This window comes from Scyliorhinus canicula, chromosome 8, assembly GCF_902713615.1.
Source record: "Scyliorhinus canicula chromosome 8, sScyCan1.1, whole genome shotgun sequence".
Lineage (NCBI taxonomy): Eukaryota > Metazoa > Chordata > Chondrichthyes > Carcharhiniformes > Scyliorhinidae > Scyliorhinus > Scyliorhinus canicula.
Window position 1 is genome coordinate 168,473,239 of NC_052153.1, and position 25,204 is coordinate 168,498,442.

General features: G+C 49.6%; 1 protein-coding gene across 3 annotated transcripts in view; it reads right to left on the reverse strand.

Moving 5' to 3' along the window:
• LOC119970683 (storkhead-box protein 2-like) overlaps nt 1-25,204 on the reverse strand; it is a 394,730-nt gene that overhangs the window by 155,695 nt on the left and 213,831 nt on the right. The window contains exon 1 of one of the 3 annotated variants that reach the window (XM_038805699.1): nt 16,056-17,199. The exons of the other annotated variants lie outside the window; for them this stretch is intronic. Within the exon in view, the coding sequence (XP_038661627.1) occupies nt 16,056-16,221 (166 nt within the window). The 5' untranslated portion in view covers nt 16,222-17,199. Of the gene's footprint in view, nt 1-16,055; nt 17,200-25,204 lie in introns of those variants that run through there. 3 annotated transcript variants of the gene reach the window in all.

A 25,204-nucleotide genomic window follows, 5' to 3' on the forward strand; every position in this document is an offset into this window, starting at 1 on the left:
GGGTCCTTCCTCCCCTCCACCAGGCTGTCCCCCGGAACATGAACGCCGAGGTCCCGCCGGGTAGGACCACAGGTGAACGGCGCCGGCGGGCCTCGGCCTAACTCGGTGGGCACTCAGCCCATTGCATGCGTGAATCGCACCCTTCCCCCACTGGTTCTCCGACCCGGCCCGGGTTAGGGGGAGAATCCTGCCCCCTTTGTCGGAAGATCAAGGGCCGGGATTCTCCCCTACCCGGCGGGGCGGGGGGAGGGCGGGGGGGTCCCGGCGTGATGGAGTGGCGTGAACCACTCCGGAAGTCTCCGCACCTTAACCCTAACATTGAGGGGCTAGGCCCGCGCCGGAGTGGTTTGCGCTCTGCCGGCTGGCGTGGAAGGCCTTTGGCGCCACGCCAGCCGGGGCTGAAGGGACTTCGCCGGCCGGCGGAAGTCCGCGCATGGGCCGGAGCTTCAGCAGCTGCTGACGTCATCCCCTCGCATGCGCAGGGGAGGGGATCACTTCCGTCTCTGCTATGGTGAAGACTATGGCGAAGGCGGGAGGAAAAGAGTGCCCCCACGGCACAGACCCGCCCGCCGATTGGTGGGACCCGCATGGGGCCAGGCCACCGTGGGGGCACCCCAAGGGGGCAGATCGCCCCGAGCCCCCCCCCCCCCCCCCCCCCAGGACCCCGAGCCCGCCGGTAAGGTAGGTGGTTTGATCCACACCGGCAGGAACAGCATGAAAGCGGCAGGACGTCGGTCCATCGCAGGCCGGAGAATCGCCGGGGGGGGGGGGGGGGGGGCAACTGGCGTGGAGCGATTCCCGCCCCCGCCGAATCTCCGGTGCCGGAGAATTCGGGACACGGCAGGGGCGGGATTTATGCCGGCCCCCGGCGATTCTCCGACCCAGCGGGGGGTCGGAGAATCCCGCCCAAGGTGTAGAGTCAGTTTGGGTAGAGGTGAGAAATAGTAAATGTAATTTGTGCGAATGGCGTAAAGCCCCCTAACAGTAACTACACTGCAGGTCAGGATATATGGAAAAAATTAATGGGGGCTTGTGAGAAAGGTACTGGGGTAATCATAGGTGGGTGATTCCAATCTGCACATAGATTGGATAATTAGATTGGCAACAGTAGCCTAAATAATGAGTTCAATTTTTTCAGGGCAGTTTCTCAAAGCTGCATGTTCGAAAGCTAATCAGAGAGCAGGCTTTACTGGATCTGGTAATATGCAAAGAGACAGAATTAACTAATGGCCTCATAGTGCATTCACTGGAGAGAGGGACCTTGTTGCTCATGAGAAAAGTGTGAACCAGGTTAATAGACTCGAATAGGTTGATATTAAGAAGGAGGATGTGCTGGACATTTTGAAAAGCATCAGGATAGCTAAGTCCCCTGTGCCTGACGGGATATACCCAAGGTTACTATGGGAAGCGAGGGAGGAGATTGCTGCGCTGTTAGCGATGATGTTTGCACCCTTACTCTCCACTGGACTAGTACCGGATGATTGGAGGGAGGCAAATGTTGTTCCCCTGTTCATGAAAGGGAATAGGGAAATCCTTGGGAATTATAGACCCATCAGTCTTACTAAGTCTGTGGTGAGCAAAATATTGGAAAGGATCTGAGAGATAGGATTTATGATTATTTAGAAAAACATAGTTTGATTAAAGATAGTCAGCATGGCTTTGTGAGGGGCAGGTCATGCCTCACAAGCCTTATTGAATTCTTTTGAGGATATGACGAGACACATTGATGAAGGTCGGGCAGTGGATGTGGTGTATATGGATTTCAGTAAGGCATTTGATAAGGTTCTCCATGGTAGGCACATTCAAAAAGTTAGGGGACATGGGATACAGGGAAATTTGGCTGTCTAGATACAGAATTGGCTGGCCGAAAGAAGACAGCGAGTGGTAGTGGATGGAAAGTATTCCGCCTGGTTGTCGGTGACCAGTGGTGTCCCGCAGGGATCTGTTCTGGGATCTCTGCTCTTTGTGGTTTTTATAAATGACTTGGATGAGGAAGTGGAAGGGTGGGTTAGTAAGTTTGCCGATGACACGAAGGTTGGTGGAGTTGTAGATAGTGTCGAGGGCTATTGCAGGTTACAGGATGCAGAGCTGGGCTGAGAAGTGGCAGATGGAGTTCAACCCAGATAAATGTGAAGTGATTCATTTTGGAAGGTCGAATTTGAATGCTGAACACAGGCTAAAAGGCAGGATTCTTGGAAGTGTGGAGGAACAGAAGGATCTTGTGGTCCACAGACATAGATTCCTCAAAGTTGCCATCCAGTTTGATAGGGTTGTTAAGAAGGCGCATGGTGTGTAGGCTTTCGTTAACAGGGGATTTGAGTTTAAGAGCCGCGAGGTTTTGCTGCAGCTTCCCGTACCAGCCTCCCCGGGCAGGCGCGGAATGTGGCGACTAGGGGCTTTTCACAGTAACTTCATTGAAGCCTACTCGTGACAATAAGCGATTTTCATTTTTTCAGCTTTATAAATCTTAGTTAAACCACATTTGGAATATTGTATCCAGTTGTGGTTGCCTCATTATCGGAAGGTTGTGGATGCTTTGGAGAGGGTACAGAGAAAATTTACCAGAATACTGCTTGGGCTGGAGGGCATGTCTTATGAAGAAAGGTTGAGGGAGCTAGGGGTTTTCTCACTGGAGCGAAGCAGGAAGAGAGGTGGCTTGATAGAGGTGTACAAGGTGATGAGAGGCATGGAGAGAGTGGATAGCCAGAGACTTTTCCCCAGGCGGGGAATGTCACAAGGGGAGATAATTTTCAGGTGATTGGAGGAAGGTATGGGGAGATGTCAGAGATAGGCTCTTCACACAAAGAGTGGTGGGTGCGTGGAATGCACTTCCAGCAGAGGTGGAGGAGTCTGAGTCATCAGGAACATTTAAGCGACCCTTGGACAGGGGCATGGACAGCAGTAACTTGAAGGGGTGTAGGTTAGGTTGATCTTGGATTAGGATAAATGGTCGGCACAGCATTGTGGGTCGAAGGGCCTGTACTGTACTATGTTCTATAGTGAAGGTGCCCCGAGGTAGCAGTGATCATAACATGATTGAATTTCGTAATCGGTTTGAGAGAGAGAGAGGAGCGAATCTAAGACTAGTTTAAAAAAAATTAATTAATGGAAATTATGAGGGTAAGAAGACAAAGTTGTCTAAAGTGAACGGGGAATCTGGTTTAAGGGATAGATCAGTAGAGATGCAGTGTTGAACATTTTAGGAGAAATTTCAGAATAATCAGAAAAGATTAGGAAATGGGGCCCCAAACGTAATATTTCCAAGTTCGCGGATGATACAAAGCGAGGTGAAAATGTGTGTTGTGAGGAACATGTGGCTGCAGGAGGATTCGGAAACAGTTATACAAAACACATTTTTATTAAAGATTTAAAATTTTATCAAATTTACAAAGAATAATACATGTTCACAAATCCACAAACACAACGTAGGAAAAAAAACTAAAAGGAATGCAAGCCCACATAACCCATAACCCCTGCCTTCCCAACCCCCTACCCCCACCAAATCACCACCAGTAACTCACGCTCATTAGTTCCTTAAAATAGGAAATGAAATACCGCCACCTCTGATAGAATCCCTCTACCGATCCCCTCACTGTATATTTGGCCTTCTCCGGGTACAGAAACTCCATTAGGTACAGAAGCACCAGTCACTGAAGGTAAGCATGCAGGTGCAACAGGCGGTAAAGAAAGCAAATGGTATGTTGACCTTCATTGTGAGAGGTTTTGAGTACAAGAGCAGGGATGTATTGCTGCAATTATACATGGCCTTGGTGAGGCAACACCTCAAATATTGTGCGCAGTTTTTCTGAGGAAGGATGTTCTTGCTGTCGAGGGAGTGCAGCGAAGGTTTACCAGACTGATTCCAGGGATGGTGGGACTGTCATATGAGGAGAGTCAGGATTGACTAGGTCAGGATTGTTCTTGCTAGAGTTGAAAAGAATGAGGGGGGATCTCATAGAGACTTTTAAAATTCTAACAGGATTAGACAGGGTTGATGCAGGGAAGATGTTCCCGATGGTGAGTGTGCCCAGAACCAGGGGTCACAGTCTGAGGATTCAGGGTAAACCATTTCGGACAGAGCTGAGAAGACATTTCTTCACCCAAAGAGTGGTGATCCTGTGGAATTCATCACCACAGGAAGTGGCGAATACTAAAACATTGAATATATTCAAGAGGCGGCAGGATATAGCACTTGGGTGAAAGGGATCAAAGGCTTTGGGGAGAAAGCAGGATTAGGCTATTGAGTTGGATGATCAGCCATGATCGTGATAAATGGCAGAGCAGGCTCGAAGGTCCAAAAAGCCACCTCCTGCTCCTATCGTCTATGTACCTATGTATCATGGGCGGGATTCTCCTACGCCGGGTCAGAGAATCCCCGGGGGGAGGCGCGAATCCCGCCCTGCCGCCCCGAAGCCGGCTGCTGTATTCTCCAGCGCTGTTTTTCGGGCGGGGACGGGATTCCCGCCAAGCCGGCCAGGGGACGTTGGCAGAAGCCCCCCTGGCGATTCTCCGGGCCCCGACGGGCCGAGCGTCCGTCCATGTTTGGCCAGTTCTGCCGGCATGGGTTACTCAGGTCACACACGGCAGGACCTGGCAGTTGAGTATGCGTGGGCGGTCCTCGGGGGGGGCGTGGGGGATCCAACCCCGGGGGGGTCCCCCACGGTGGCCTGGCCCGCAAACAGGGTCCCCCGATCTGCCGCCGGGCTTGTTCCGTGGGGGCACTTCTTCCTTCCGTGCCGGGCCACTGTAGGGCTCTGCCTTGTTGCCCGGGGTCCAGCGTGGAGAAGAGTATGCATGAAATGCGCATGCGTGAAAATACGCCGGCCGGTCTGCGCATGCGCGGAATCATGCTGGCAGTTCCGCTGCATGCGTGAGTGCATGCCGGCCATTCCGCGAATGCGCAAACTTGCGGCATCCCCTCGCTGCCAGCTGGAGCAGTGTCAACGACTTCAGCGTCCACCTAGCTCCATAGAAAGGTGAGAATTCCTCACCTTGGGGGACCATTGACGCCAAAATTATTGGCGCCAGTTTTCCCACCAGCGTGGGGACTTAGTCCCCAGAAAGGAGAATCCAGAGTACCCAGAAAGGAGAATCCTGGCCCACATCTTTCCAACCTGAAAATGACCCATTTATTTGTTAGCTAACCAATTGCATATCCATGCTAATACATTATCCCCTGTGTGGTGATCTTTAATGTGGCAACTTGGCAAATGCCTTCTGGAAATCTAAGTACAGTACATCCACAGATTCCCCTGTATTCATGTTGCTGCTGAAAAATAAATTAGTCAAACCTCATTTCCCTTGCAAAAAACCTTGTTGTATTTGGATTTAATAGGTGCTCCACTATAACCTACTCAATAATAGATTCCAGCATTTTCTCTATGACAGAAGTTAAGCTCCTTGGCTAGTAGTTTCCTGCATTCTGTCTCCATCCTCCGTCAATACCATAATCCCAGCCAAACTCATGTCAAAGCTCCAAAACCTAGGACTTGGCTCCTCACTCTGCAACTGGATCCTCGACTTTCTGACCCGTAGACCACAATCAGTAAGGATAAACAACACCTTCTCCACAATAATCCTCAATACTGGGGCCCCACAAAGCTGCACACTTAGCCCCCTTACTATAATCCCGATACACATACGACACATTGGCAAAATTTGGCTCCAACTCCATCTACAACTTTGCTGATGACACAACCGTAGTGGGTCGGATCTCGAACAACAATGAGTCAGAATAGAGGAGGGACATAGAGAACCTGGTGGAGTGGTGTAACAACAACAATCTCTTCCTCAATGTCAGCCAAACTAAAGAGCTGGTCATTGACTTCAGGAAGCAAAGTATTGTACACACCCCTGTGTTCATCAGTGAAGCTGAGGTGGAGATGGTTGACAGCTTCAAATTCCTAGGAGTGCACACGACCAATCTGTCCTGGTCCACCCACGTTGATGCTAAGACCAAGGAAGCACAACAGCGCATATACTTTCTCAGGAAACTAAGGAAATATGGCATGTCCATATGGGCAGCACAGTAGCCCAGTGGTTAGCATTGGAGTTCACAGCTCCAGGGTCCCAGGTTCAATTCCCGCCTTGGGTCACTGTGTGGTGTCTGCATGTTCTCCTCTTGTCTGCGTGGGTTTCCTCCAGATGCTCCGGTTTCCTCCCACAGTCTGAAGATGTGGAATTGGCCATGCTAAATTTCCCTTAGTGTCCAAAAAAGGTTAGGTGGGGTCACGGAGTTAGGGTGAAAGTGTGGGCTTAAGTAGAGTGCTCTTTCCAATGACCAGTGCAGATTCGATGGGCCGAATGGCCTCCTTCTGCACTGTAAATTGTATGATTCTACGATTGACTCTTAACAATTTTATCTGGCTGCATCACAGCTTGGTATGGCAACTGCTCGGCTCAGACTGTAAGGAACTACAGAGAGTCGTGAACACACCCCAGTCCATCACACAAACCTGCCTCCCATCCATTGACTCTGTCTACCTCTCACGCTGCCTTGGGAAAGCGGGCAGCATATTCAAAGACCCCTCCCACCCGGCTTATTCACTCTTCCAACTTCTTCCACCAGCAGCAGATACAAAGGTCTGAGAACACGCACTAACAGATTCAAAAACAGTTTCTACCCCGCTGATGCCAGACTCCTAAACGACCCTCTCATGGACTGTACTGACCTCTCCACACATCTTCTCTACGGAGTAATACTACACTACTGTATGCTTCACCCAATGTCTATGTATTTACATTGTGTATTTATGTTTGCCCTGTTTTTTTTTCATGTATGGAATGATCTGCCTGAACTGTACGCAGAACAATACTTTTCACTGTACTTCGGTACGCGTGTCAATAAATAAATCCAAATCCTTGAATAGAGGAGCCATGTTTTCTGTTTTTCAATTAGAATGGACCTTTCCAGAATCCAGAGAATTTTGCAAAATTTGCTATTTCAGAAGCCAATCCTACGATGAGGTTCGTGAGGAACTAGAAATTGATCAGCTTCTAGTTTTGATAATTATCTCAGTATCATGGTGATTGTAAATGCTTTAAGCTGCTACCTTTCAACTTCTGATTCACGCTTCATTCTGGGATATCATTTGTATCCTCCACAGTAAAAGGACAAGGATGAGTGGAGTTGCACTGGTGATCATTGCTGGGATCTCAACCATTTACAATTTATTGCTGGGGTTTTACAGTCCCCTTGTGGTGTGATCAGCTGCAGGGGATTCGGGGGCCCAGCGAAAGGTCCATTGACGTTCGGCAGAACCAGATGGTCCGGATGGCGGACGGGTCAGAAAATCCCACTCTGTGGGATTCTCAGTCACCGGTAGCGAGACCCCGATGCTGCAGAGAATCCAGCATTGGGGAAGAAACAGGATTGGTGCTCCGACGGTCCAGTCCGCGCTGGTTTGGGGATCGAGGTCGCACCTCGTGCCAACGGGAGGATGCAAATGGGTCATTAAGACTCAATTGCATTCTATTAACAGGCCAGGCACAATATTCTCCAGACCCTTGTGATTCTCCAGTCCTCTAGGCCAAGTATCACGCGGGCGAGAATTGGTGTAGGCCCTGATAATAGTGTACCTGATGTGGTGGACCTCGCCGAGGGCCAACTCTTTCAGGGAGTTGCCCCCAAAGTCCATCGGAAGGCCACTCTCCTCCCTCACTAATGCAACACCTGCCTACCCCTCCACCAGACTCCCCCCCCCCGCCAATGCACTCTTACCAGAGACCCCTTAATTAAAGAGACCCTCCTCAGAAACCCCCAAATTAAAGAGAGCTCCCCTAAATAGAGAGACCCTCTAATTAAACAGACCCAGAGACACCCAGAATATCGATCCCTGTTTGGAAACTAGAGAGCAGTCCAGACAGGGAGTGAAAATAACTAACTGCAATGTTTAGAAACATCAAGCTCCTGCACTACATCAAAGAGAGTTAAGTGTTTTCTGTTAGTTTCACTGCTGACTCCTTCAATGTCACTCAACTGTGAAGGGAGATAAATGGAAAGCACTTAACTCTGTTTGATGTGGTCCGGAAGCTGCCATAAGCTTGATGCTTATAAACATTGCTGTTACTTCCACAGCTGACCACGGCAACGTTGCTCACCATGAAGGGAGATGAATGGAACAATGCTGGCAGCTGGTTCTGTGAAGCTACCAATCACAGCCTAATAAAATCAATATAAAGAGAAATTAATGAATGGCTTGCAGGTCAAATACCTGAGGGGGTTTAAACCCAGCTGATTAGTTTTCTCTTTCCAGGCATTTATAGTTGCGGCTTCCTGTGTCTCAGCCAGCAGATGCATTGCCCAGGTGAGTTACCTGTCTGCCGTCTGGACTAGTCTCTTGCTTCCAGACAGGGGTCCCTCTTCTGGAAAGGGGGGGGGGGGGGGGGGGGCACGGGGCGGTCACTTTAATTAGGGGTCTCTGCAGGGGATCTCTTTATTTAGGAGATCTGTAGGAGCCACTTTATTTTGGAGGTCTCTTGAGGGGCCTCTTTACTCAGGGGGTCTGTGACCCAGAAATTCCTGGGTGGGAGGGCGCTGAGTTGTGATGCAGGGGTGGAGAGGTCTAAATTCAATTTTGGGAGGGGGGCCCTCAGCCACGAGTGCTCGCTATCGAGCTGCCCGCTCAAAATGGCGACCTGACAGCAGGATTCCCAAGGGAATCTCTCACAATCCTATTTGTGCATGGCTAAGGATTGGGAATCACTTCCAGCGGGAGTGCAAATCAGGTGCAATTCTCCTCTGGCGGGAGAACATGGGCTGGATTCTCCGATTTTGAGGCTATGTCCAGAGGAAGTGTCTGGTTTTACAACGAAAAAGTTGGCACCGCCCCCGGACTGATGCTCTGACCAGTGAAGGGATAGCAGTCAAGCCACGTAAAAACATGGCCTTCCCGATATAAACTGCTGGAGAATTGCCGGGTCCTTGCATGTGCACGGAAACGACCTGCAGTGGTCGCGCCATACAACATGGCGCTGGCCGCACGCGGACATGACCTTCCAGATAGTGCCCCCCTGGGCACCCCCTCGCCACCCATTGGGCCACCCCCCACCAGCCCTTGCCGAAGCCCCCTCCCCCGCCCAGCAGCATGGCTTCCCCCCCCGACTGTGGTGGCGCTGGACACAATCCGCAGCCGCGACTCTAGGTTCACGAAAGCTGAGCGCACAGGTGTCTCGCGCCGTCGGGTACTCGGCCCATTGGGGGCGGAGCATTGGGGAGGGCCTTCAGGTAACGCCCTGAGGCCATCCCAATGGCGTGCAGCGTACTCCTTGATGACGTCGTTTTGGAGGGGGCGGAGCATCCGAAAACAGGCGCCGACCCCGATTAGCGGGAGTTAGCGGGAACAGGGATTCGCCGCCCGATTACGACATCAGCGTCAGGCAACGGAGAATCCCAACGATAGACCCCCAAACAAAGAATGTTGCCCAGTATCAATCACGGACCTGGATGAAGGGACTGAATGCATGGTTGCTGAATTTGCCAATGACACCAAGAAAGGTTTGAAAGTGAGTTGTGAAGAGCCTGCAAAGGGACATAGATAGGTAGAGTCTGATGTGAGAAAATGTGAACTTGCCCACTTTGACAGGCAGAATAGAAAAGCAGCATATTGTTGAAATGGAGAGAGATGCAGAACTCTGTAGTACAGAGGGATCTGGGTGTCCTGCAGTATGAATCACACACACACTGCTGGTATAGCAGGCAATGAGGAAGGTACATTGAATATTCCTGTTTATTTTGAGGGGATAGGAATATAAAAGTAGTGATGTTTTGCTACAGTTGTACATGTGTTGGTGAGACCACATCAGGAGAACTGTGTACAGTTTTGGTCTCCTTTAAGTAAAGATATAAAGACATTAGTCGTAGTTCAGAAGGTTCACTTGACTGATGCCTGGAATGGAATTTATCTTAAGAGGAAAGGTTGGACAGGCTGGGCCTGCACGTAATAAGTTTATAGGAATGAGAGGTGATCTTATTGAACCACATAATATGCTGAGGGGACTTGACAAGGGGGATGCAAGAAGGATGTTTCCTCTTGTGGGAGAGACTGGAAATAGGGGACACAGTTTAAAAAGAGTCTCCCACTTTGGATGGAGATGAGATGATTTTTTTTCCTTTAGAGCAGTCATTTTCAAACCCAGGGTCGCGACCTGAGGGCGGGTCACGGGCGGGCCGCGGGACCATGCGTAGCGACATTCCAGACTGTTGGAAATAGTGCGCAACGGGCGCGACCGGCTTTTTAAAATGTTGGCCACGACTGGCTATCGGAATGCCGGCCATCTCGCGCATGCATGCCCCCTCAACAATGCGCAGGCCCAGAGCCCAGTGGGGCAGGCCACCTCCTCCTGACATCAGCACACTGTCTTAGGGGCAGATTTTCTTTGTAAAAAAGCGCTGGAGTCTTCCTGGTGACAGAGAGCAGGTCACGCACTCCGCAAACTGACGTCACATGCCCTGGGCTACAGAAAGATTCCTCCATTTTGTTAGCAGCAAGGAAGCAATAGGACTGAAGAATTTAAAATGGATCGTTCGTAATAAGGAAGAGAGGGCCAGAGACACAAGCAGGCCAGGATCTCACAACTGAATCTGCTGGAGGGAGCGACTCAGGAGAATTCACGGCAGGGCAAAGCAATGCTGTGTGAGCTCCACCGCCTCTGGTGAACAGCCAATTAACAAGAAGCTGAAATCAGAAACAAAGCAGTACAAAGATTTTTTTTAAAATAAATTTAGTGTACCCACCCAATTCATTTTTTTTCAATTAAGGGGTAATTTAGCGTGGCCAATCCACCTATCCTGCGCATCTTGGGTTGTGGGGATGAAACCCACATAAACACGGGGAGAATGTACAAACTCCACAGAGACAGTGACCGAGGGCCAGGATCAAACCTGGGACCTTGGTGGCATGAGGCAGCAGTGCTAACCACTGAGCTACCATGCTGCCCCAATGCAGTACACGGTGATTTTTTTAAGGTATGGCTTTATTAATTTTGCCAATGCAAATCAGGATGCTCATGTGTGTTATTTGTAGGGAAGTACTGGCAAATGAAAGCTTAAAACCATCAAAACCTCAAAGGCATTCGAAGACTATGCATGGTGAGTTTGAGGACAAACCTCTGGATTTTTTAAAAACGGATGCAGTGAGAACTTTAATCATCAGCTGAAGGCGGTGGCAGAATTGTAACAATGAATGACAAAGCAAGCGCGATTGTGAGGACCAAGCAGGCTCCCTTGTCGCATTAAGGGTAAGCGAAAATGATGGGTCGCAAAGTTTGGACGATGTGTGTCGAAGGCAATCGGAGTCGGTCCTGAAGGATGGTAAAGTTGTTAAAAGCGGGTCCCAGCAAAACAATTTGAAAAACACCGTTTCAAATGGTCATGAATCTTTGGAATTCTCTTCCTCAGAGAGTGGTGGAGGCAGGGTCAGTGAATATTTTTAAGGCAGACTTAGATAGGGACTTGATGAATACAGCACCAAGGAGACCTAGTGAAATTCAAGCTAATGGGTTCAAATAAAAGATCTCTTGTGGCTGTGGGAATATATGTCACATTGGAAGATGGTTGTGGTTCATCACAGCCCCTGAATATTGTTGCAGGAGTCTCTCCTGGCTGTGTCCTAGCAGGCTTAACTGTGACCAATAGAGAGCATAACCACCTCATTTTGACATTCAATGGCTTTGCTATTGCTGAGACCCCTTCCATAAATATCCTGGGAATATTGATGGTCACAAATTGAACTGGACTCCAAGTTCCCTCCAAGCCACACTCCATTATCACTTGGAACTATATCACAATTCCTGGGTCCAGACCCGGGTCACTGTGTGGTGTTTGCACATTCTCCCCGTGTCTGCATGGGTTTCACCCCCACAGCCCAAAGATGTGCGGGTTAGCTGGATTGGCCACGCTAAATCACCCCTTAATTGGAAAAAAATAATTGGGTACTCTGAATTTATTTTGAAAAACTGGCTGAGTAAAAAAATCCTCCCTAACAGCACGGTGGGTGTACCTACACCGAGGAGACTGCAGCAGTTCAAGAAGGCAGCTCAACGCCGTCTTTTCAAGAGCAATTAGAAATGGGCAATAAATGCTGATCTGTGCAGGGACGCCCACATCCAGTGAAAGAGTAAAGAAAAATAATTTCACAAACTGAAAACAACTTTCTCACTTCAAGGTACTCCCACATACTAGGGGGCGTTGTGCGACTAGGAACATATATTATATTAAATCACAGCAGGCTTTTTAACCAGGATCACTTCCTATCGGTTTCCTGTGAAGAAAGTACCTTCCTTAAGGAAATGAAAGAATGATTACTTAGCCATGTGTGAGCGCATTCATATTTCTGTGGCAAGAATATTGATCATTGGGTAAAAATGTCAGCTGCTGGAGGCAGTGTGTTTCGTAGTATGTGCAACATGAAGCAATTAACCCTCTCCCTTAGAGCTCTGTTTTCTGATTGCATGGCACAGCAGCAGTACAGGATGGTGAGGGTTAGAGGTTAAAACTGTGAAAATAAATAGTCTGGCCCCATTTTCTCTGCACATTTGGGCACTGGGTGGCTGCCCGATTGCCATAAGTGATTTTACCTGAGACTAAGAGCCAAAGTGGTTATTTTTGTCTGCTTTAATGTCTGGTTAAAATAACCCTCTTCTTTCCTTAATGCACGTTATATTGCAGAGCACTGGATGGTTTGTGAAGAGAGAAGGCAGTCGCAGAAAGATCAAAATAAACAAAACCAACCAGCTACTACCTGTGGGATACTGTATAAACAAGTAACCACCAACACAATAGGGATGGACCTACCTGTGCACAGGTTGTTACTTTTAAGTTTCACCCTCAACAGAAAATATATTACGCACATATTTTCAGTGAATTGTGAAAATGAGAGGGAAATCTATTTTGCAAAGAAGAGGGGCTGGATTCTCCGATTTTGAGGCTATGTCTGGAGGGAGTGTCTGGTTTTACGACAAAAATGTTGGCGCCGCCCCCCCCGCACCGATGCTCCGACCGGTGAGGGGCGAGCAGCCGCGCCAAGTAAAACACACGGCCTTCCAGATATAAACGCCTGGATATAAATTGCTGGTTCCGTGGCTGCGCATGTGCACGACGACGTCCTGCAGCAGTCACGCCCTACAATATGGCACCAGCCACGCACGGACCCAACCTGCCAGATAGTGCCCCCTTGGACACCCCCTCGCCACCCACACCAGTCCCCTCAGTCTTCGCTAAAGTCCCCTGTCCCCCCGGCCAGTAACATGACTCCCCCCCCCCCCCTCCGACTGTAGCGGCCACAGTCCGCAGCCGCCATGCCGGGTTCACGAAAACTGACGGCACACGTTACCCCGCGCCATCGGGAACTTGGCCCATAGGGGGCGGAGCATCAGGGGAGGGCCTTCAGGCAACGTCCCGAGGCCATCCCAACAGCCTGCGTCGTACTCGTCGATGTCGCCGTTTTGAAGGGGCCGGAGCATCTGAAAACAGGCGCCACCCCCCGATTCGTTCGTAAACAGGGATTCTCGGCCCAATCACCGATTACGATAGCGGCTTCGAGCAATGGAGAATCTCGCCCAGTGTTCCTCCACGTATTTACGATCATGGAAAAGGAGAGTACAGCCATAATCAAGGCTATGCTGCATCTCTTCCTCATTATGCTCCAATTTGAATGTTAACATGGCCCACAACTATACGGGAAGTGAAAATGTCAGTATTGCTCTTGGACACAAGCTGGGTGACATTAAGCTGAACGTCTTCAAAATTTACAAAAGCAATCAAGAGAGAAAGACAGTGAGAGGGATTCTCCGCTTCCCCCAGCCGCGTGTTTCTCGGCCATGCGCCGTTCGCTGGCGTCAGGATTCTATCTTCCCGCCGCTTGTCAATGGGATTTCCCATTGGAAACCCGCCCCGCCCCCACGCCGCGGGGATGCGCTGCCAGTGGGAAAAGGGGATCCTAAAGTCCAGTGAATTCCGGCCAGGACCTTTTTTCTATTTTTATTCCTGCTGAATATGACACAAATACATTTTTTTTCCAGAGCAGCAACATGAGTAGAATGTGTTCTTGCTTAATGGTATATAATTATTGAAGGAAGTGTAATTGAACATTATTGCACTAGCCCAATTTCAAATTTTTAATATTTGCAGCAAACAAGCACACGTGGCATGAATAAAGCATTTATCCTTGTTATTATTTCAGATCAAATCACATATGTGAGCTAAATTCTGGGGAATTTTCTAAAAACATTCCTGTGTGACCACTATAGCAACAGAAGCAAAGCATACATAGAGGTTTCCCGCAGCTGCCAAAACCATCAATTACGTTTGCCACTTCCTTTGAAAATACTTGGCAATTACTCCCAGAAACATTGAAGAAGACCAAATAGTAAAGCAGATTGGTTTTGTCAAACCAAGCTTAATCATCTTCTTAAAAGCAAATTCACACACCAGTATTGGGTTCAGTCACAGACATATGGTTATTAATACGAAGTTGGGTCAACTTGAATGAAGTAAAGGGAAATGTTTTTAAGATGCTGCACTCGAATTTGAGCCAAAGGCTCTGTTCCATTAAAAAAAATTCAAGTTGATGCCTTGCCAGCACAAAATATCTTTACCATTAGCAATAAAACATGTTATTTATCCAAGGTCAGCATGTTGGAATAGCATGTTCCAATACAATGCACCATGACATCTTAGCACAATTCCCTGCAGAACAGGTTTCTGATCTCAACTGTGAGGAGTTACTGAACGGTGCCTGAATATTTCTCCACACAATCAGAACACCCATGCTGTTCTAATCTACCTTCCGCTGGCTGACTACAAAGTGGGATTGGCGGTACATTTGACAGCTTATCCTCTACGGCAATCCTAACTGGCACAAAGTTTCTCCGTGAAGGAACTGCCAGCGAAGATAGCAAAAAATTAAGAAATTCTTATTCATACACAAATTTCCACTGAGCAGAAGAGGGCGTGTTTTGTCAACTGGATTTTGACCTCCAGTTAAGTTTTCCACTGAGTGCACATCACTTTTAGTCTTAAATGTAGTTTTGCAAGACTTTTCATGTCTTCCCCAACAGGCTTACAATTCCAGTGCATGCACACGCCAAATTTTAGTATCAGCGCAAAGGAGGTTGAACTAACGGGAGGGCAAATTGGGTGTGAAGGTTTGAACTGATTCTAATGCTAAGCGGAGTGACATTCCTTCCTCTGCAGAGTCTCCCAATTGTTTGAGTGTCAGGTCAGGCGCTGATTCCAGAATCCGGCTTCACTTGCATTACAATTGCAGACCTGTCGCAGCCCCAAATCCCTTTACACTGAAACCACAGTTTTTGTATATGTGTGCAATCTCAAGCGCACCATCTAGATTTAACATTTGTGTTCCAAGGAGCAAGTCAAAGCAGTGCGCGGCACCATAAAAAAAAGGTAGCCATTTACTTTATAATTTTTTGTAGCTAGTTTTATAAATTATAATATAAATACAAACTGTTTAACACAATCAACTTCAAGTCTGTAATTCCCTTACATGTATCCACTGTTTCAAAATAAAGGATTTTCAACTGCTGACAGATCAGTTCCAGAATCTGTAATTCTAAACCAAACTAGCAAATGTACACTGGATGCTGTGTAAAAGCTCCTCACAAAAAAAAACCCCCACATGAATGATGGGTGGGAGGGGACTGCGACCAGCGCTCTTCAGCAGGATTTTCATTAATTCTTGGAATAACAAAGAAACTGAAGCCTTTGTTAATGCACAATTAAGGTAAAATCCCTAAAATCCACAGAGCACAGACATGCTGCCCTGGCAACAGATTTCAGGATCTCGTAAACTTCCTGCATCTCTGTAAAACCAATACATCCACAATCAATTGTGACTAATGCAGGACTGGAATTATTTGGAAAATTCAAACGTGCATCTTACTGGTAGGCCAAAATGGAGGTTACATGCTTTTGTTGACGTTAATTAGATTCATATATGTTGTCACTCATGCGTGTCCATACACCTCACATGAGTAACAAAAGCATTGTGACAAACCCTACCGCTCCCACCCCAAAGCAGCAAAAATATCCCACAAACCTGAAGTCAGATAGCCCCGTGATGCAGAAGAAATAAAAGCTGGTGGAAAATGCTTGTGCAAGCGATAGTCCTTCTCGCTGCGGGACCTGATGCGGTCTGAGGCCCGGTCTGAAAAATCCGAGCTAGGCCAGGCACGCCGTAAGGTTGTACTCCGTGTTTTCTTCATTTGGAGGCTACATGCGGGTCTAATCCTTCAGCAATGCGAACTGGACTCCATATCTCTTGCTGTGCTCTATTCGATTAGAAATAAGCCAACGTACTGGAAGAATTAGCAAACATTCTGGCACTGCCTCCTCCACACAGCGAACTGCAGGCTCTCTCCTATGCCTTGACTGATCCAATTTTACACACATCCCACAATGCATTACACTTCATTTAAAATCACCACTGCTTATAGTTTCCAGCTTCATATAAGAAAAAAAAGGGCTCATAATGTGGCTTCTCAGCCACAGAACAGGCAGCGATTTGCAGCGTGAAAGCCCTGGGATCCCAGACAATAGCTCAATTCAGCTGAGCAGTACTTGGCTAACTGTGAGCCAGGACACAAAAGGGCCAAACAAATTAGAAACCCAGCCTTGGGTTTTGACCCAAACAGTACACCCAGGAACTGAAGGATGCAACGTCAATCCCTGCTGTCACAAGATTAGAATAATGCTTTGATGACAGCGAAAGTGGTTCGCTACAGACAACAAAATCCAATCAGTGATAAAGGATGATCAGAATGCATAAATCAGAAACCAATCTTCAATTGAAAAAGCCTTGCAGCTGCTTTCACACAGGGCGAACGTGCGTGTGTGTCTGTCCGCAGCTGAGGATCACAGCTCCTGCAGGTATCTCTGAAGCAATCTATTCCCGAGAGATGTGCAACTAATGAAGACCCGACGTCATGGCTGTATTTTCTTTCACTCTCCTCGCAAAATTTCTCAGAGGCTGGCTTCCACTTCAGCACGGACGAGAGAGGCTGGGCTGCAAGTGGTTCCAAATGTTTAGCTTTCGATTTTGTTAAGACGTAGCGTCGGGTCTGCTCTGGTGCTCTGACTGCCTACTGATGAATGGCTCCCTGCTTCGGAATACAGTGAACAGCTATTGAACGGCAGGAAACAAGTCAGCCACCCAGTCCCATGCTAATCAAGGAGCTGTCTTATGTCAGACGAACTGATTTCGTCAAGCTTCACAGTTTTAATGTACAACCCTCGGGCCCGCTGCTAACCTGGCCAGCATCCAAGAGCTATAATCAGAATTAGAGTATTTACACATAAAAACTGGATATCTTAGGGTGGCCCAAAGTGCATCGTAAACAGAGCCGTAACTTGCCTTTTGATGCTAAAGTACTGCTGCTGGTAGTCTGCCTTTCTAATCAGCATTTTTTTTAAAAAGTCTGTCAAGATGTGGAAGGCAGGTCAGCTCATGTAACAGCTGTAATAGACTCCTGACACTGGAAAGTAATTAAATTCCACTGTAATAGCAGTGGAAAGAGAAACAATAACAAAACGCTGGCTGTTAACAACTGACACAACTACCCCAAAGTTTGCAATATCCAAAAGCTCTCGGCTTTCGATTCTGCTGCTTTCCGACAAACAAAATTGTTCAGTGCAAGCACGGGGCTGGGAGGGGGGGGGGGGGGGGGGGGGGGAGAGGGGGGCTGGGGGTGTAAAAGCTGCAGGAGATGCAATTCTATACTTTGCACTGCACTATATAGCACATCTCTTGTGAAAAATTAATCAATCATGGTCGGCCCACCTACATAGAACATAGAACAGTACAGCACAGAACAGGCCCTTCAGCCCTCGATGTTGTGCCCAGCCTTGTCTGAAACCAAGATCAAGCTATCCCACTCCCTGTCATTCTGGTGTGCTCCATGTGCCTATCCAATAACCGCTTGAAAGTTCCTAAAGTGTCCGACGCCACTATCACAGCAGGTGGTCCATTCCACACCCTAACCACTCTCTGAGTAAAGAACCTACCTCGGACATCCCTCCTATATCTCCCACCCTGAACCTTATAGTTATGCCCCCTTGTAACAGCTACATCCACCCGAGGAAATAGTGTCTGAGCGTCCACTCTATCTGATGTGTTGGGTACTCTGGATCTGTGGAGACTGCGTTTCCCTTAACAGTAACATAGACAGGCTACCAACACTTGTGGAAGTACAACTTTATTTAATTTAACTAAGAGCTGTTAAACATACTAGCACTGTGGGTCGACACTATGTTAGGTTGACTGAAGACCTATGCCTAACCTGACCAGCCTATACTGCTAGCACATGGTACATGTTTGTGCTACTGACTGCGGCCTCTGTCTGTCTCAGAGGCTCCCGAATGAGCGGGAAAACTAGTGTCCTCTGGCTTTATAGTGACTGTGCCCTATCTGGTGATTGGCTGCTGTGTTGTGTGTGTTGATTGGTCTTGCAGTGTGTCAGTCAGTGTGTGTCTCTGCACCATCATATATTGATGTGTATATTATGACACTATCTATCCCCCTCACCACCTTATAAACTTCTAAGTCGCCTCTCATCCTCTTCCGCTCCAAAGAGAAAAGCCCTAGCTCCCTCAACCTTTCCTCATAAGACCTATCCTCCAAACCAGGCAGCATCCTGGTAAATCTCCTTTGCACCCTTTCCAATCCTTGATATGAAAAATAGCGTGGCATATTGATTATGGTTAAATGTTTTCTGGCAACTTTATAAGACACAGAAAAATCAATCAGACAATGAGTGGGCAGGGGGAACCTGACTGGAAACAGCTATGGCTCCCATCCACTAGAAAGCAAAATAGGCAACGGTACAGTGAACAGATCTCAAATTTGTTGAATGCATTTTATTATTGGCAGAAGTGTGTGTGGGGAAGCGGGGTGGACAGGGGATGACTGAACTTTTCTGTTGAAATTTACCCCAATGAGCATGATGGGGAATTCGTCAAGGAGTGGGTGGCGAGTGACTGACAACATTCTATCAGTTCGAGAGGCTACCATAGTTACATTGTAAATATTGGGGGGATTCTCCGTTTGGGAGGCAATGGGTGGGATTCTTCATCCTGGGAAGCGCAAATGAGTCTTAATGAGCCATGGTGCCCTATGCTCCGGCCACCCACGGTCCCCTTGGCTGGAAATCATGTGGACATGGATCACTGGTGGTGTCCATCAGCGTGGCTCTCACATGGTGGACCACGCAGGGCGCGAAGGGCCCCATGGCCGACCATAAGGTTTACTATGCCAGGGCCATGTTGGTAGAGACCATCCGAGGGCCGCTTCCCCCCTCAATAATGCACTGCCCGCCCACGCCACCTCTACCAGACCACCAATCCCACCACCCCCCCCCCCCCCCCCCCCCCCCCAGGACCCCTGTAATATGGGGATCTCCCCTGTAATACAGCGACTCCCCTCAGGGACCCATTCCTAAAGGAACCCTCTCCACGGATACCGCCCAAACACTGCATTCCCCCGCCCCACAGACCCCCCACCCACTCCCCCAGAAAAGGACCCCTGTCTTGAAGCTAAGGAGCAGTCCAGACAGGAGAAGTGGGGAGCATTATATCTGTAATACTTACTTTGCAGCTCCACGTGTTCATTCTTCAGGAGAGCAGCTGTGTCTGCAGCTGGTTCCCACAGATCCATTAGCTGCAAACCATTTGTAGCTTTAAGCTTTCCAGTAGTGGTCTATGATTGACATCTTGGACAAACCACCTGCAGCTTTGATCCATTTATATCCCTTCACGCTTCAGTGGCATAAATGGTGAAACTCCAATGTTTGTAAACATTGACTACATCAAAGAGAGGAAAGTGCAGTGAAATCACACGCTTGAATGATTCGAATGTATTTACATCTCTTTGATGTGGTCAATGTTTGTAAACATTGTGGTCAGAGCACTTATTGAACCATGAAAAAGATGAATGAAGCAAGGCCTACAGCCGTGTTTGTGGAAGCTGTCAATCACAGCCCACTAAGGCAAATGATTGAACAAAGAACAATACAGCACAGGAACAGGCCCTTCGGCCCTCCAAGCCTGTACCAGTCATGATACCAACCTTTGCCAAAACTGTCAGCACTTCCTTGCACCATATCCCTCCATACCCATCCTCTCCATGTGTTTATCAAGATGTCTTTTGAACGCCGTTAATGTATCTGCTTCCACAACATCCCCGGCAACGCAATCCAAGAACTCACCATCCTCTGCGTAAAAAACCTGCCTCGCTCATCTCTTCTAAACTTTGCCCCACGGACTTTAAACTTATGCCTTCTGGTGATTGACCCCTCCACCCTGAGAAAGAGTGCCTGCCGATCCACTCTACCCATTCCCCTCATAATCTTGTAGACCTCTATCAGTTCACCCCTCAACCTCCGCCTTTTCCAATGAAAACAGACTATTCAGCCTCTCCACATAGTTAACACCCCCCCCCCCCCCCCCCCCCCCCCCCCCCGCCAAGCATCCTGGTAAACCTCCTCTGCACCCTCTCCAAGGCCTCCACATCCTTCTGGCAATGTGACGACCAGAATTGTGCGGCCGTAGCAAGGTTCTGTACCACTGTAGCATGACTTGCCAGTTTCTATACTCAATGCCCAGTCCAATGAAGGCAAGCATTCTGTATGCTTTCTTGAATGGTTTGCAGCTGAAGGATCTCAGGGGTTTAAACACGGTCACTGTTTACTCTTTCCAGGGACTGACACGTGGTGCTTCCTCTGTCAAGCCAGCAGCTGTATGCCCAGTGAGTGTTACAACAGTAATATTTTTCAATTGTCCCTGTCTGGACTGCTCTCTAGCTTACAGACATGGGTCTCTTTTTGTCCCCCTGTTCAGCGGGTCTCTGGGGATGGTCTCCCTTTTCGGGGGTCCCAAGGGTTTCCCTTGGTTTAGGGGGTCTATGTTGGGGTCTCCCTATTTAGGGGGTCCTTGGGGGTGTCTCCCTACTTAGGGAGTTTCTGAGGCGCATCTTCCTATTTAGGGGCATTCTCGGCGGGAGGCGTGGGGAGGTCTAGTAGGGGTGATGTGGGCAGGCCTGGCTTTATGGGGTGGGTGACACTCGTGTGGACTTTGGGGGCAACCCCTTTACAATAGAATCATAGAATCCCTACACTGCAGAATAAGGCCATTTGGCCCATCGGATCTGAGCTGACCCTCTGAAAGAGCAGCCTACCTATGCCCAGACCTCCGCCCTATCCCTGTGACCCCACCTAACCTGCACATCTTTGGGCACTAAGTGGCAATTTAGCACGTCCAATCCACCTAAACAGCACATCCTTGGTCTGTTGGAGGAAACTGGAGCACCCAGAGGAAACCCACGCAGACATGAGGAGAACGTACAGACTCCATGTGGTGAATGTATTACTGCAACCATTCACCACTGTATTACATTACATTACATTGTACTATGTTGATGCCCTTGTGGGCTCCACCTATAGACCATTGTATTCCATTACATTGTATCATGTTGGTGCCCTTGTGGGCTCTGCCCCTGCTTCCGCCCCCTCGGGGGAGGTATATATATCTGCAGGCTGTTGGTGGCTCTCAATACAGAACAGTCGCAGGCAGGCATAGTTCTAGCTGATTAAAACCACTGTTCACTTCAACTCTCCATCTCGTGTGAATTGATGGTCACATCAATTTAATCAGCTACAACATCACGATGGAAGCAGCCCTCAAACCTGATCGACTGGAACTCGACCCACAGGCCGCTGAAGCCAAAGGGATTTTTTCGCACTAGCTCCGCTGTTTTGAGGCCTGCCTCGCCACCTCCTCCTCGACCTCCGTCACCGATGAACAGAAACCTCCAAACCCGGGTGAGTCACAGAATCTCCGTGCAGATCGAGGAAGCGACCACGTACGCAGACGCGATCCTGAAAAGGCAATACGTGAGGCCGGTGAACGAACTGTTCCCACGGCATCTCCTCACCATTCGCCGCCAACGCCCCAGGGAATCGCTGGAGGAATACCTACGCGCCCTGAAAGTACTCACGCAAAGCTACAACTAGAAGGCCGTCACGGCCTCACACCACATGGAACTCGCTGTCCCGGACACCTATGTGGCTGGAGTCCGGTCCAACTACGTCAGACAGCGCCTGCACGAAAAGGGCGCCCTGGACCTAGAAGAGGCAGTAAAACTATCCACCTTCCTAGAAGTAGCTTGTCAGAGATCAACGCTTTCCACTCCGACCATGTGAAGCCCCCCTTGTGGACACCTGACCAGAGGGTGCACCAGGCCTGTGCCACGCGGCTGCCCGCCCAACCCGGGGGGGCTGCCCTGCTATTTCTGCAGCCAGCACCAGCACCCCAGGCAGCGTTGTCCAGCTCGGAACGCGACCTGTAGCGACTGCGGCAAGAAAGGACATTTTGTCAAAGGTTGCCTGGCCAGATGCAAAACCACTAAATCACAGGCCCGACTTTCAGACTCACAGGCCCGCAGACCCCGCAGCGTGGCTGCGTGCCTGCCGGCACCGCCCCCTCCGGACGCATCATCTGCCTCAAGCTGTCCGTGGGGGCAGCCATCTTTGATCCTACCCAACATGAGCGACTCATGGGGTCCGCCACCTTCATCGTCGCCCGACAGGTGCGACCGACGGGGGCAGCCACCTTGGGACCACCCCACCACCTCCGACCACGCTGGCTACCCGCAACTCGGCACGGTCAACCTCGACCAGTCACATCCCAAGCACCTCAGGAGCTCGATGATGACCGTCTGGGTCAATGGGCACGAAACGCCCTGTCTGTTTGACTCCGGGAGCACGGGGAGCTTCGTACATCCAGACATGGTAAGGTACTGTTCTCTCCAAATTTCCCCCGCATTCCAAACAATCTCCCTCGCTTCCGGATCGCATTCAGTGCAGATCCGGGGGTATTGTGTCGTGAACCGCGCGATACAGGGCGCCGAGTACATCAATTTCAAACTATATGTCCTCCCCGATCTCTGCCCTCCTCTCCTGTTGGGACTGGACTTCCAGTGCAACCTCAGGAGCCTGACCCTGAAGTTCGGCGGGCCCCTACCCCCTCTCACTGTATGCAGCCTCACGGCCCTGAAGGTCGAACCTTCCCCGCTCTTCGCGAACCTCACCGCCGACTGTAAACCCGTCACCACCAGGAGCGGGCGGTACAGTATCCAGGACAGGACTTTATCAAGTCCGAGGTCCAATGGCTCTTGAGGGAGGGGATCATTGAGGCCAGTAATAGCCCCTGGAGAGCCCAGGTGGTGGTCGTCAGGACTGGGGAGAGGAACCGGATGCATGTAGATTACAGCCAAACCATAAACCGGTACATACATCTCGATGCGTACCCCCTCCCCCGGATAGCGGACATAGTGAATCAGATCGCACACTACCGGGTGTTCTCCACGGTAGATCTGAAGTCCGCATACCACCAGCTCCCAATCCGCCCGGAGGATCGCCACTATACGGCCTTTGAGGCAGACGGCCACCTCTTCCACCTTCGGCGTCACCAATGGGGTCTCGGTCTTCCAAAGAACGATGGACCGAATGGTGGACCAGTACGGGCTGCGGGCCACATTTCCGTACTTGGACAACGTCACCATCTGCAGCCATGACCAGCAGGACCACGACGCCATCCGTCAGAAGTTTCTCCAGACCGCCCAAGCCCTCAACCTCACCTTATAATAAGGAGAAATGAGTTTTCCGCACAACCCAACTGGCCATCCTCGGCTATGTCGTGGAAAATGGAGTCCTCGGGCCCGGCCCCGACCGCATGCACCCCCTCCTATAACTCCCCCTTCCCCACTGCGCCTGAAAAGATGCCTCAGGTTCTTTTCGTATTATGCACAGTGGGTCCCCAACTATGCGGACAAAGCCAAAGCCACCATCTTCCCACTGACGGCTGAGGTCCGCCAGGCCTTCAGCCGCATCAAGGCAGTTATTGCCAAAGCCGCGATGCACGTGGTAGACGAGTCCATCCCCTTCCAGGTGGAGAGCGACGTGTCAGAGGTCGCCCTCGCCGCTACCCTCAACCAGGCAGGCAGGCCCGTAGCCTTTTTCTCCCGTGCACTCAACGCCTCCAAGATTCGACACTCCTCAGTGGAAAAAGATCAAGTCATTGTGGAAGCTGTACGGCATTGGAGGCACTACCTCACTGGTGGGAGGTTCACCCTCGTCACCAATGAACGGTTGGTAGCCTTCATGTTCGACAATACACAGTGGGGCAAGATCAAGAATGATAAAATCTTGAGGTGGAGGATTGACTTCTCCACCTATAATTACGATATTGTGTATTGTCCTGGGAAGCTCAGCGAGCCCCCAGATGCCCTGTCACGCGGCACATGCGCCAGGGCGCAAGACGACCGACTCCGGGCCATCCACAATGACCTCTGTCACCCGGGGGACACCCAGCTTCTCCACTACATCAAGGCCCGCAACCTGCCCTACTCCACCGAGGAGGTCAGCGCCATGACCAGGGACTGCCAATTCTGCGCGGAGTGTAAGCAGCACTTCAATCGACCAGATAAGGCCCACCTGGTGAAGGCATCCCGGCCCTTCGAATGTATTACGGCAACCATTCACCATTAATTACATTACATTACATTGTACTATTTTGATGCCCTTGTGAGCTCTACCTATGGACCATTGTATTACATTACATTACACTGTATCATGTTGGTGCACTTGTGGGCTCCGCCCCCTCTGGGGAGGTATATAGATCTGCAGCCTGTAGGCGGCTCTCAATACAGAGCAGTCGCAGGCAGGCACAGTTCTAGCTGGAGATCCTGGTGGCTGGCCTGCTAAGTGGATGCAAACAGGTGATTGGGACCCATTTGTATCCACTCCCTTGTGCGCGGGTGCGAACATTGATCCCACCACCAGCAGGGGCCAGAGCATTGCAAACGGATTGGTGCCTGGTGCCAATCCTGTCTTTACCTTGGGCTGCCGATTCTCCATCGCATTGGGAACCCTGGAGGCAGAGAATCCCGGCTATTATCTTTACAAAATTACTTTTTTTAAATTAAGACAATAATAATAATCATAATAATCTTTATTAGTGTCACAAGTAGACTTGCGTTAACACTGCAATGAAGTTACTGTGAAAATCCCCTAGTCGCCACATTCCGGCGCCTGTTCGGGTACACAAAGGGAGAATTCAAAATGATTAATTCACCTAACAGCACATCTTTCGGGGTTTGTGGGAGGAAAACGGAGCACCCGGAGGAAACCCACGCAG